Genomic DNA, 13,803 nt, shown 5'->3' with positions numbered 1-13,803 from the left:
CAAGAACAAAGGGAGCGAAAAGAGAATGTTGTCGAAGAAGGAAAAAGCAGTTGCTTTGGCAAGGAAGCCAAAATGTATGTGTAAAAATTGCAAGCGATTAGCTAACCATGACAAAAGGAACTGCCTAACCCATTCGCGGAGCACACCCCCGGTGTCACAATCGTCAGAAACCTCGTCGGAAGAAGAAGAAGATGGAGAAGACGAAGAAGAAGGAGAAGAAGACGAAGAAGAAGAAGAAGAAGAAGAAGAAGGCATCTTAGAATAATCAATATAATACGTAATAAGTAGTACAATTTTTTGGGATGTCTACACAAAATACGAGGTACAACATGATGTTTCGTATTGTGTTTAGACATCAAACCGCCAGAAGACAACTGTCGCCGTTGGTATTACAATGTATTTTGATGAAGTATTTTTATTAGACGACACAGTTATAATGTGCAAATTCAGAACGTTAAAATTTTCACTCTTGACTATTATGACAAATTATGTTCTTAAAAGTACACATATCTAGGGAATAAAATTGCAATGGCCTCATATCTGCTTACGGTAGGATTGTTATGATCAGAATTACACTTAAAACTCATTATAATTACAGAGTATGCAATTTCAGTTACACTTCGTCTATACTAAAGCCTTATAACATAGTTATTATTGCACCATCTTTTAGATAGGTAAAACAACATTACTATCTTTTCATAAATAAAACTACTAAAATGACACTTTTGCCTTTTAAAATTACATTTATATTTTATGTAATGTAAGGTCTATCTGTCACTGCTATGGCCTGTTAGAATTACACTTCTGACGGTTAGAATTACACTTTTGTGTATTACAGTCACACTTTCTTCTAACTGATTTAACTAACATATTACTCTATATTGTTGAACTAGATACATTGAAAGACAGTTGTGGCTGCATCTTGCTTGAGAGGAAAATGCATTCTTTTATAGAATGTTGTAAGATTATTTACACAAAAACTAACTGTCTACATTAAGGTTGCTAACATCTGCAAATAATACAAAGTATGAAATAAGTGTTTACATAGCCAAGGGAATATTCCCACAAAAACAGAACTACTAAATTAAGGTTGTTATTTTTTCACATTGGCACGGGGTCTCTTCACGCTCGTTGTACTACCTTCCACGGTTTGTCCTTCGTGCTAACAAAAGCTTTGACCTTCTCGAGCACACCTTCGCGCAAAATGTTCATGTCCGCGAACGAGGGTAGCTACCAGCACCGATCACCAAATAGCGCCGTGATTTCTTCTTCTCGAGGTCTTCATGCTCAAAAGGAAGACCCTCGTATAAGAGCATAACCATCATGGTGAATGACCCGACTCACGGTTGGTTGAGAGTTGGTGACATCCCGCCGAAAGGTATCCGCGCAACACATAATTAGGAATTTCCCGTGCCCTAGTGTTCTTCTTTTCCTTATCCCGTGATTCTAAATAATCACTCACTGCGCTAGACTGCAAATGTACATAATTACCTTATAAAAACTGATTGAACAAAAAAGATAGCATTCGGAAGAAAGCGATCGACAATAACTTACAATTAAACGCGCTGCTTTGCCAAATTGCGACTTTTTCAAATCGAGAATGCCTTTGCCCGTCCAAAGAAGTCGATCAGTATTTGATTTGTGATTGATACATACGCATGCGAAATGGTCATCAATGCGAGAACGGGACAAATAGCAAGTCTTTTTCAAGTTAACGGTACGCTCATTCACCGACGATGAAGGTGTCCCGGATCCGTACAGTCGTCATAGTTCTTTGTCGATTGTGTGCCTGGTTGCTCAAACGTCCCGAGCATACGCAACAGTAAATCCTTGAAAAGGCAATAGTGAACATGATTAATGTGGTTACATTGTCACCCAAAATTACACTATTGTCCCTTAAAATTACACTTCACACGGTTAGAATGACACTTTTGTGGATTAAAAGAACTAAAGTGAAACATTCACATAATAACACTGTAATTAAGAAAAGTGTCATTCTAAGTAACAAAGGTGTAATAGAAGTGGACATAAATATTATGCAATGATAAATGGAATTACCATGTGACGTATACCAAAGAATGACATCCTCATTTGGTCGCCATATTCCTCCTTCTCCAAATGGTTCATCAAAATCGACCAAAGACTCGATCACATTTAACGACATAAGGTTTTCGGGCATCAAGGACATAATGTCTTTTCTCCGTTAGCAGCGTTGCGTGACGGTGTACCAGACATCACTGTTCACTGCACTCCGTAATATTAAAGAAGTCGTTAATTAAAGTAAAATAAATGTGAAAAATAATCTGAGTATCCTTGATTAAAGAAGTAGTTAATTAAGCCGTTGACAGACCGTTCATCATAAGTGTGGTCATCTAACAAGCAATAGTCGGCAACATGCTTCCTCCTGTTTTTAATATCCTTGATTAACGCTTGGTTGCCCCGGAGCAGCTTCGACACCACATTTGTGTTGAGACCACCTCTACCACAGTCGAGAGAGCAGCCCAAACCGTCACCCTTTCCACGGGGATGGCTCTTAACAAAGGATAGCGCTTTACCAGATGGAATGCGCATGGCAACAAAGCGCGCCTCCATAACAGCTCTTCAAATTCGATTCGCGAGCACGTTTTGTGGACTCCGGCCCTATGTCACCATCTGTTTTCCTCTTAACAACATTCAACTTTCTTGTCAACGGATGTCCAAGCAATTTTGAAAAAACCAACCCTCATCGTGGATCTCTTCTCGATCATCGTTAATGTCACAGAGGACGAGTGTTGCGGTAATCTCAGCACGGTACAAACTCATAGCATCCTCTTTCCCGAGGTCACATTGAAAAGGGCTTCCGCGGTAGAACATCATATGTAGCATTATGAAAACGCCACAATCATTTCTCGAATACCCTTGACCTTGCCAGCTGAACTCAATGTTGACAATCTTGAACCCACTGACCTTTGCCCCCTTAGACAGCCCTTTAGACACCAAATACTTTCCCATTATATTTGCTTGAACATGAAAAAACGTCAGTGTGTTAACGTAGTACGACCCATATAAATTGGTTGACTTTTGGATATCGGACACTTATCGAAATACGCGCTATCCCTCCGTAAGGGAGCGTTTCTATTGGGTCATCGTACTTGCGGTTGTCGAGGTAGTCAATCTGCTCGGTGAGAAAGTTGATGCACACGCAGATGTAGTGATCACCGTCGCCAGATAACACGGGCAGAAAGATCTGCACCGTGTGTCTCTAAGATCAGAAAAAGGAAAACTTAAAAACCATGAGACAAGATTACATGTTTTGTTACCTACCATGTCCGTATCAAGCCGGAATGGTGCACGACGGAGTTTCAGCCCCTGCATCCCACCACCATAAATGTCTTCGTCTTTGTTCAACACTTTCCCAAGCTTTTGAGCGTTCCAAATATACCTTGCGGGGTCCTTTAATTTGAAAAGTGTTAAATGCGTGAACAGATAATTAAAAGAGCTATTTTATAAAAATAAAGTGAACCTTTAACCAAAAAAAGTGTTAGAATAAACTCAGAAGGGAGATGTTAAAAGTATAATTTAAACAATTAAAAGTGTAATTCTAACGGCAAAAAGTAACATTTTAACGGACAAATGTGCAATTCTAACATACAAAACAAACTTTTTAACTTTAAAAAGTATAATTCTAACGGACAAATGTGTAATTTTAACACACAAAGGTAACATTTTAACTTACAGTGTGACTTAGTCCAAAGAAAGAACGGGATATGTCCGAAGGTTTCATGATGTGGTTGAGTAGCAAGCACCAACCATCAATAACACTTGTCATGATTTGCTCCCGAGGGTTCAAAGTTGCAATATCTTCCCGGGTAATGAAATAAAACTCGCTGAATTGGACCAATCGTTCCCTACAACAAAAAAATGTAATTAGCCAACAAATATATATATAATTAGGAATGTTAAGCGCCTCTTGTAAAAAATAATACACTTACAACTCGTTAAACGCGTCTGACTGATTGAACGCATAGTCAATCACGTATTTCCTGTCACTGAACATTGGCACTAGGAGCTCCTGACTGAATGCTAGGTTTCTCGTCGCAAAGCATAATTCAGGATTAGGTGCCCCACAATCAATAGAACACCCAAGGTTCTCAATGACGCGATCCATGCATGGTAAGGGCTCACTCGAGTGAAGTAAAAAAGGATGGTAGCTCAGATCACTGTGAAGGACGTACGGGACCGGGATAGGAATGTCGGCGTTCTCTGCCTCTGGTACTACGTCAGTTGTTACCTCTTTTCTCTCGATAGTCCCTTCCGAAGACTTCCCGGCAACATCCTCAACTGCCGCATCTGTAATAAAAATAGTGTTATTTCATCATCAGACAGTAAGTGTAACTGTGGCAGAGAAGAAAGTATAGTTTAGTACACAAAATTATAATTCAAACAAAATAGAGTGTTATTTTATCACAAATAAGTGTAATTTTAACTAAAAATAGTCTAATTCTATAAGACAAAAGTGTAATTGTAAGCTACAAAAGTATAATTTTAACTTAAAAAAGTGTAGTTTTAGCAGAGAAAATTGTAATTCTAACTAAATAAAGTGTGATTTTAACTAACAATTGTCTAATTGCAGCAGAGAAAAGTGTAATTCTAAGCCAAAAAAGTGTTATTGTAACTAAAAAAAGTGTAACTTTAAAAGAGAAAAATGTAATTCTAACTAAATAATTTCATCTCAGGCACTTCTAAACTCTGAAGGTCAATGCATTACCTCCGTGATCCTTCAGTGCAGCCCCATCCACCACCTTCTCTACCACTGTATGAGAACTTGTATCCAAATTTGGCTCATCATTATTCCACCCCTCCTCATTTTCAGCATGCACAGATATTGGGTGCTCCTGGAACAGCGCGTTTACATCCGCAGTAGAATATACAGTACTTGTCCATTCTACGTCGATAAATTCCTTTGCCTTCAACGCATATACATATTCCGGCTGCTCGTTTCCCTTTAACAACCGCTCGTCAGTCGTTGCGCATCCGCCGTTTCCTGCACCCTCTTCATAATGTTGTTCGGCTGCGCGCTCTGCATCACATATCTCACCAGTCGAGAATAGGAACTGAGTGGCAGGGGGGTAACTTCTATGTTCTGAACTTCCACCAAAGCATTATCCGCCTTCTCAGGTTCCCCGGCATCAGGCCCACAAAATTCCGCAGATTTAGAATCCACTTGTACAGCATCGTCTAGTGTTGCAGAAACCACTAATGTACTTGAACATTGGAGACCATGGTCAGCATTACCCTTCCCAATCTTGTCATCGTCCTTGTCCGCCTCGGCATTCAGAACTTCACTCACATGCACAACCGCTCCCATAGCGTCGGAGGCCACATTCACCAATTCTCTTACCTCTCCAATTCCATGGTCTTCTCTGGCCGGCATTTCTGCTCGGCGGTCTGCTTCAATAATCTCCGCAGACGAAATCAGCAGTTGAGTGATGGGTGGATCACCGTCGGTGGGCCCATCGTCCTTATTTTTATTGTCAGCTATCTCAATATCCCCGGCCACATGCACGTCCATATCCATCGTCTGCTCTTCTTCCTTTGCAGCTGCAGCATTCGCATAGAACTTCTTCTCAGCCTCATCAAGCTCTTCTTTTGAATATATATCTTCGAGAATTTCCCGGTCAAATTTTGGTGGTTCTTTAACAGCCACCTGCTTTCTATCTACCTTCCTCCTTCTGTAAATAACGGAAATCTCACGAGTACTACCAACATCCACGTCGGTGTCCTTACTGTACTCGTCTCTGTTAGCAGAGTCCGTAAATTCAGCCGAGCCGTAAAATTGCACGGCCTCCATTATCTGTTGTGTAGACACCTCCAGTGCTTTCTCACTAGCTGCTTCATCCGAAACAATTGAGGCGGCCACCGTGCCTTCACGGTCTGTACCAACATCTACAGTCACCTCTTTCTCATTATCGTATCCATCATCCTCCATATCATCACCATCCTCCTCATCGTCAACATTATCACCATCCTCCTCATCTCCCTCGTCCTCATCACCATTGTCCTCCTCTTCATCATCGTCACCAACATGCCGCTTTGCACGTGGTACCCGTCATCTACCTCATCATTCGATCGATCGATCACCTGGACTTTGTTGCGTAAATGATGCCGATTTCACTAATGATTTATTCGTTCACTATCTCCTCGCATTTCCACAAAGATAATCCTTCATCCTTTGGCTTTGAAAGAATGATTGCGTGCATTGTGTAGCGACAGGGTCACTAGAATGGTTCATCCCTCCTGTTAACCTTTTGAGCGTCATGGCTGCATCTGCATACCATGAATAGAAGACAGTAGCATTCCTTTGCATCTTCAAGTAAAGCTCATGCACATCCTACATTAAAATACAGATAATTGGACAATTGTTCAGTCAAAAGTGTTCATTCAAAAGTATAATTTTAACCTTGACAACTGTAATTCTAAGGGCAAAAACTATAATTCTAACGGACAAAAGTGTAATTGTAAGCTACAACAGTAAAATATTAACTTTAAAAAGTATAATTTTAAAGGACAAAAGTGTAATGATAACATACAAAAGTATAATTTTAACTTTAAAAAGTATAATTTTAACTGACAACCTTCTAATTTAAGCAATTACTAATTAATATCGCAATTACAATTGTAGTGTAATTGTAGTGAAAGAAAAAGTAACTTTAAAACATTAAAATTAGCCTTGACAAATAAACAAATAGCACTTACATCTACAAACAGCTTTCAACTCCTCGTCATCATCAACACCAGATGGCGCTCAATATCGATGAACTTCTTCCGCCGGAAGTTGAAGTCACTTGTAATGCCGAATCACTAACCACATTGCCAATGGCCAACACTTGGCTGTCATTAGGAACCCCGCCAATGCTTAACAGTTCCCTTTGAAGGCACCGAGGATACTTAACCAAGGACCAAGTTTGCCGACCTAAATGGTTCTTGTCAAGCTCACCATGTAGTCTGTCCGAAAGCATCTGCGGTCCCAATGCTTAATGAGAGGCGGGGCAATGTGGGCGACAACTCTTACCACTGAAATCGAATCGTTGAAAGTACGTAATCATTAAGAAGGGGATACACCCCAACAAGGTCTGTTTATTTTCACCAGTGGCTGCCGTAGCCTTCACCAAATGTTCCAGCACATACGTACACCAATCATACTGCGCAATCGATGCCACGTCTTCAACAGCTCTCAAAAGCTTGAAGTCAACCCCGCTGTATGACGTTGGGGTTAGGAATGATGACATGGCGAGCAGAACAAATAGCCTGCAGAATTGAGGACCTCCTTTTTTGTATTTTTTTTTTAAAATATCTTGGAAGACAATTCCTAAATTAATGCCTTCGTTCACCCCTTTTATGTTGTACGCTTTTCGCCATTTATCTTTCAATGCCTTGTTCTCCGGCGCTTGGGAATCCTTTTGGCGGCCCGTAGGTACTAGATCAACTGTTTTAGGACCAAGTGGTAACATAAAACAGTCATACACATCATGCTTGGTGACCATGAACTCCTTATCTTTAGCTGCCCGAAAAATATAGGATTCGTCGCTGAATGCTTTGAGAAAATCTTTAACATAACCCATTGGATATGTTTTGAGCTTAAGCTCCAAAATACCACCGATACCGATCCTCTCAGATCGCATCTCATCGCATCATTAAGCTTTTCAATGAGCTCAACAAGTCGCTTTACCGACACTTGACACCACCTTTGCTATTTTGTTCTTGGTCGGCTTGGCCTCAACGTGATCCGGGTCCGGCCAAGAAAAAAACAAGAATTAAAAACGTGACATATAGACCTTACACCACACAAAATACAAATAACAAGTAATTTTAAGTTTTTCAACTGCGCAACAAGTCGCTTCTTCAACTTGGCACCTTTGCTTTTTTGGACTTGCCGATTTAACCTCATTTCCTTCGACATCCGTTAACATTCAAAAAAATTAATTCTAGCAGACAAAAGAAAAATTCTAACAAAAAAAAGTGTAATGTTTAGCAGACACAAGTGTAATTCTAACAATATGAAGTGTAATTTTAGCAGACAAAAGTATAATTCAAACAAAATAAAATGTTATTTTAACAGACAAAAGTGTAATTTTAACCAAAAAAAATGTAATTTTAGCAGACAAAAGTGTAATTCTAACAATATGAAGTGTAATTTTAACAGGCAACAGTGAAATTTTATAAAAAAAATGTGTAATTGTAGCAGCATAAAGTGTTATTTTAGCAACAAAAGTGTAATTCTAACAAAATCAAATGTTATTTTAAAAGACAAAAGTGTAATTTCAACAAAAAAAAGTATAATTGTAGCAGACAAAAGTGTAATTCTAAAAAAATAAAGTGTTATTTTAACAGGCAACAGTGTAATTTTAGCAAAAGAAGGTGTAATTGTAACAGCATAAAGTGTTATTTTAGCAACAAAAGTGTAATTCTAACAAAATCAAATGTTATTTTAAAAGACAAAAGTGTAATTTCAACAAAAAAGTGTAATTCTAGCAGACAAAAGTATAATTCTAACAAAATAAAGTGTTATTTTAACAGGCAACTGTGTAATTTTAGCAAAAGAAGGTGAAATTGTAACAGCATAAAGTGTTATTTTAGCAACAAAACGTGTAATTCTAACAAAATCAAATGTTATTTTAAAAGACAAAAGTGTAATTTCAACAAAAAAAGTGTAATTCTATCGGACAAAAGTGTAATTCTAACAAAAAATAGTGTAATTTTAACAGGCAACAGTGTAATTTTAGCAAAAGAAGGTGAAATTGGCAGCATAAAGTGTTATTTTAGCAACAAAAGTGTAATCTGAATGAAAATGGATTTTAACAGAGAATGAGTAATTGTAATCAACAAAAGTGGTATTTTTCAAAAAAACTCTGTGTAATCTTAATGAATATGAACATATGTGCTAAAAACGTTTGTTGACAATATACGATGATGAAAAATAAATGTCCTAAATGTGCTAAAAATAATCTGCGTAATCAAAATGAAGAAAGCAAAAACAAAGATCAAATAGAACAAGACAAAGAACAATGGTGACAAAATACAAGAATTAAATACACTGCAATTACATAACAATGACCAATAAATTATAAAAAAACGTCTAAATAAAAGAAGAGAACAAATAATAAAACTCTACAAACCCATAAAAAAATCATATAACCCTAAAAACCCCGAAAAAATTACCGTCTGAAGTGATCTGAAAGGACGACAATGGCAGTTTGCAAGTGAGCAAAGAAAATGGAGAAAAAAACGATAATAAGGTAACAAAAAAGCGATAAAATTGGGGGATTTTTAGAGCAGTTTCGTCTTAAGCAGTTGAAATGAATGGGGTTTAATTTGGGGGAAAATTTGGGGGAAATGTTTTGTGGGAAATTTTATTTTGAATAATAGAGAGATGGTAAGTGGGGGGAAGTTAGTAGGACGTGTGTGAGTGATGTTTTGATTAACAAGCTGCATGCATGCTAATACCCTATGAGTGGTAGGAGGAGAGAGGTAATTATTTTAGCCATTAGAATAATATTATTAGTTGCTTTTTACTTTTAATCTAAGCTATTCAATAACAAGATCTAAGGGATGACAATAGAACTCATGGACTCAAATGTAAGATATGGACTTAGATGATCTTATATAATTATATATATATATATATATATATTATATAATTATATAATTATATTTATATATATATATATATATATATATATATATATATATATATATATATATATATATATATATATATATATATATATATATATATATATATATATATATATAGGGTCTGGTCAAAGCGAACTAAAGTACGGTGCGAACCGCATTTAACTAACTTAAAAACCCAATTTCAAAGTCAAACCCGACGCACTTTAACCTTTATCCCTAATTTTACTCTCTCTCTCTCTCATCCTTATTCACCACACAACCATCACTACCAACAGCTTTTCCAGCTGCCATCGGGGACCGACGAGGTACCACCGCTACCGGCGCACTGGTGGAGATTGTCGGCGCACCGCCGGATCTCCGGTTGTCACTTCCAACGGTAAATTGAAATCGACAAGACCAGTTGGAACGAAGCCATGTTTGTAATCGAAGCATACCGGACGCTCCGAGACCGCGGTTCATACCCGGCTCATCAAGTTCTCATGGATCTTCAAGGCTGTTTTGGGTTTGTCATTTTTGATAAAAATGCTGGAACTGTCTTCACTGCTCTGGTAACTAATTACCCTCTAATTTTGGAAATTACCCATTTTATTGTTAAAATTAAAATTAGAAAAGTTGGTAATTAATGTGTTGATAAATGATGATAACAGGGGGCAGATCAAAGAATACAGCTATTTTGGGGAATTGCTGCAGATGGGTCTGTGGTTATTTCTGACAATAAAGATGTGATTAAAGCAACCTGTGCCAAATCATTTGCACCCTTCCCATCTGGTAAGTCTAAATTTATCAGATCCGACCTGTACTTTGTAACAACTTAATATTGACCCGACTTGAGCCTTACCTACACTGCTCCGCGGTCTAACATCACAATTTATAATCTGAAATATTTTTACAAATTTTAGTATTCTACAATGAAAAAGTAGCACAAGTTTTAAAGATTATTTGTGAAATGGGAAATGCAGGGTGTATGTATCACAGTGAAGTGGGACTGACGAGTTTCGAACACCCCAAGAATAAATTGAAAGCAATGCCAAGAATAGACAGTGAAGGAGCAATGTGTGGAGCTAATTTCAGGGTGGATGTCAGCTCTAAGAAAGCATCTATGCCAATAAATTTGACATGCTAGTAACCAGTTGGAACGGAATTGAATAGGAGCCCCACGGTAAATTGAAATCGACAAGACCAGAAGTCGAACTCCCTGACCAGAATGATAGCTCTATGAGAAGAAGGAGCGGGAATCCTACAATCATACTTAAGGATGTTTACTTGAATGGTGCAGGATAGAGAGTTAAATGGTGCAGGTTGAATAAAACAAGGAGAAGAGTATGACTGTATGTGTAGTGAAAATGTATAATGGTGGTGTATTGTAATAAATTTGACATTGGAGGATTCTAATAACGCGACATAGTTATGCTATTTATTTGCAGTGGAGATTTTGATTAGGTGATGTGTTTGTGTTGCTGTGTTTCCCACAACAAAGCTTTAATACCAATAATAGATACCAGATCCGCAAAGTTGAGGGCAATTACACAACTTTACTGTAGCATGTACAAGAGTATATCTAGCTAGTTAGATAAGTGTATCTAGCAAGCTAAATGAGTGTATCTAACTTGGAAAAGATGTGTATTGTTAAGGTAATTGAGTGTATCTAGCAATCTAAATGAGTGTATCTAGCAAGCAAGAGATGTGTATCTAGTAAGGTAAAATAATGTATCTAGCTTGCCACATATGTGTATCTAGCAAAGTAAAGGCATGTATCTACCATTCTAAAGGAGTGTATCTAGCTTTTGAGAGATGTGTATTTAGTAAGATAAATGTGTGTATCTAGCAATTTAAAAAAGTGTATCTACTTAGTCAGGGATGTGTACCTAGCAAGGTAAATGAATGTATCTAACAAGGTAAAGTGTATCTATCTTATTATAGATATGTATCTAAAAAGGTAAATGATAGAGTGTATCATGTTTTTTAAGAATAATGATATGAAAGATTCCGTTCGAGTAAGATTGGGTTACTCAAATTTGCTTAAAACACACTCGTTTTTTCAGAAATTTTGTTGAAATTCATGATGGGTTGTTTTGAAAATTTTCAAACTACTGTAAATATGATAAATAGAATAGTGCATATCATTCTTTCATGGCATTTACATTTTAGTGGGTTTCTAAGTATAGTATTTGGTACGTCCAATATCAATCGCGAATAGTGTTATATGAGTTTTGTTTATACGGTTGTTTGTTTTATGACATTTAACCTTTTGTTTGCAAGTTTATTTACAGTGGAATGGTGTCACTTAATTACATTTAATCGACATAAAAAGTGATAATTCACATGAAAAGTGATTAGAATGGCAATATTATTGAACATCGTCTGTCACGCCCACCGACTCCTTAGATACACTTATAAGCACTCTAGATACACGTATATGTAGTCCAGGTACGCATATCAACACATATCGATATGTGTACCTGACTACTTAGAAATGTATCTAGTCTCATCCTAGATGTATCCACCACTGTGACTCCACCACCAACTGCCATCAACTACAACTACACAAAGACCCACCACCAACCAGGCCACCACACCACACCAACTACCACCAGCGGACCACCACCAAGCCCTATCCCTGCCATCAGACCCGACTCCCACAACCACTTCAAAACTACATCGATGACATCACCGGCTACCGCAGGCCGTGTCGGGGACATCACCGACCAGCTCAGACAGAACTGACAACACTGACTACCTATCACCGTAGCCAACACGAACACTCTACCATTTTGCACAAAAAATCCGACAATCCAACCCACCACACAGTAAAAATTGAATTCCAAATCTACAAAAAAAGAGTTGGCATTTCAAAGACATTGTCGAGATCTGAATGTCGACAATCTAACCCACCTCTAGTCCTAACTTTTTTTCCGAAATTCGAGATCTGAATGTCGTATCTCGGACATAACATATATCGACAACGGCGCATTTCCGGCGATAACTTACCTCGATACAGTACAGGCGACGACGGCGGGTGAATCGCAGGGTTGGAAACCATTAGAGAGGAAATAAGTGAGAGAAGTGGCGCATCTCCGGAGATAGAGTGGTCGGAGGCGACGTCGTGGGTGATTAGTGGCGGCTGCCGGCGGTGTGGTGATGGTTAAAGAGAGAGAGGGGAAGCAAGGGGTAATATAGGTTTGTCACTTTGTGTTGTTTATACGGAGTATATGAGGAGTGTAGCGTTATTGTGTTTTGGTTTTTAAATTAGTTCGCACGTTCGCATCAACTTTAGGTTCGCACGAGATCCTATTTCTATATATATATATATATATATATATATATATATATATATATATATATATATATATATATATATATATATATATATATATATATATATATATATATATATAGGATCCTGTACGAACCAAATTAAGTTACGAACCGTACGAACTAAGAATATCCCTCACTGTTTGTATTTGTTAAACACGACCATCACTCACAATCACGATAATAGCAACGAGGACCGCTTTCTACTCAACAACGACGAAGGTCTCTGACGGCGACGACCATGGCTATGTCGACTTGATCTCCCATTGGTTTCCTACTTCGACGAGATCTCTATCTTCGTTAATTGTTGTACGTTTTCCCGCTTTTTCGTAACCCTAATTTTATCAATTGATGTTATATTTTTGTGTCAGGTTAATTCTAATTTGTGTTTTTGATCTTCATTAAGTTTATAATGTTGTTTATTGAAGCTCAATTGTACATATTTAATGTTTTTATTACTTTTACTTCATTTTTTTATTTTAAGTTATTATATACCAGTGATTGGTGGTCGTCCTGGTCAAGGTTCTGGTCAAGGTTCTGGTCAAGGTTCTGGTGATTGTGATGTTTAGTTGGTGTTGTGTTCATATCGCTGTATTTTTCACTCTAGATACACATCGCTTTCCTACAGCATACACATGCTTCTTCTACAGGATACACAATAGGCTGTGCATGTCCGATCATTATCTTACTGTTTTCAAGTTGTGTTGGGTCAGAATTCAGTAGAATGTTACGTTTTTGGCTATACATACATATTTGTCATTCACTGGATACATTCTGTGCATGGTTTGGTAGATACATGAATTGATTCGTGAATCG

At 37.7% G+C, this 13,803-nt stretch overlaps 1 protein-coding gene across 1 annotated transcript; it reads left to right on the top strand.

Moving 5' to 3' along the window:
- The first annotated feature begins 10,088 nt into the window (after window positions 1–10,088).
- Window positions 10,089–13,556, top strand: LOC141617582 (uncharacterized). Its single transcript, XM_074434766.1, has 4 exons — window positions 10,089–10,223; window positions 10,323–10,443; window positions 10,635–10,797; window positions 13,472–13,556. Exons 1-4 carry the CDS (start codon window positions 10,089–10,091, stop codon window positions 13,554–13,556), a joined length of 504 nt encoding a protein of 167 aa, XP_074290867.1.
- The last annotated feature ends 247 nt before the right edge of the window (window positions 13,557–13,803 follow it).

This window comes from Silene latifolia, chromosome X, assembly GCF_048544455.1.
Source record: "Silene latifolia isolate original U9 population chromosome X, ASM4854445v1, whole genome shotgun sequence".
Classification (NCBI taxonomy): domain Eukaryota; kingdom Viridiplantae; phylum Streptophyta; class Magnoliopsida; order Caryophyllales; family Caryophyllaceae; genus Silene; species Silene latifolia.
This window is presented reverse-complemented; position numbering and strand designations above follow the sequence as displayed.

Coding starts and splice junctions, on each gene's coding strand:
- LOC141617582 (XM_074434766.1), top strand. CDS start 10,089: ATGTTTGTAATCGAAGCATACCGGACGCTCCGAGACCGCGGTTCATAC. Junction 10,444..10,634: donor ATTTGCACCCTTCCCATCTG/GTAAGTCTAAAT, acceptor TGGGAAATGCAG/GGTGTATGTATCACAGTGAA. Junction 10,798..13,471: donor CCAATAAATTTGACATGCTA/GTAACCAGTTGG, acceptor TTTTATTTTAAG/TTATTATATACCAGTGATTG.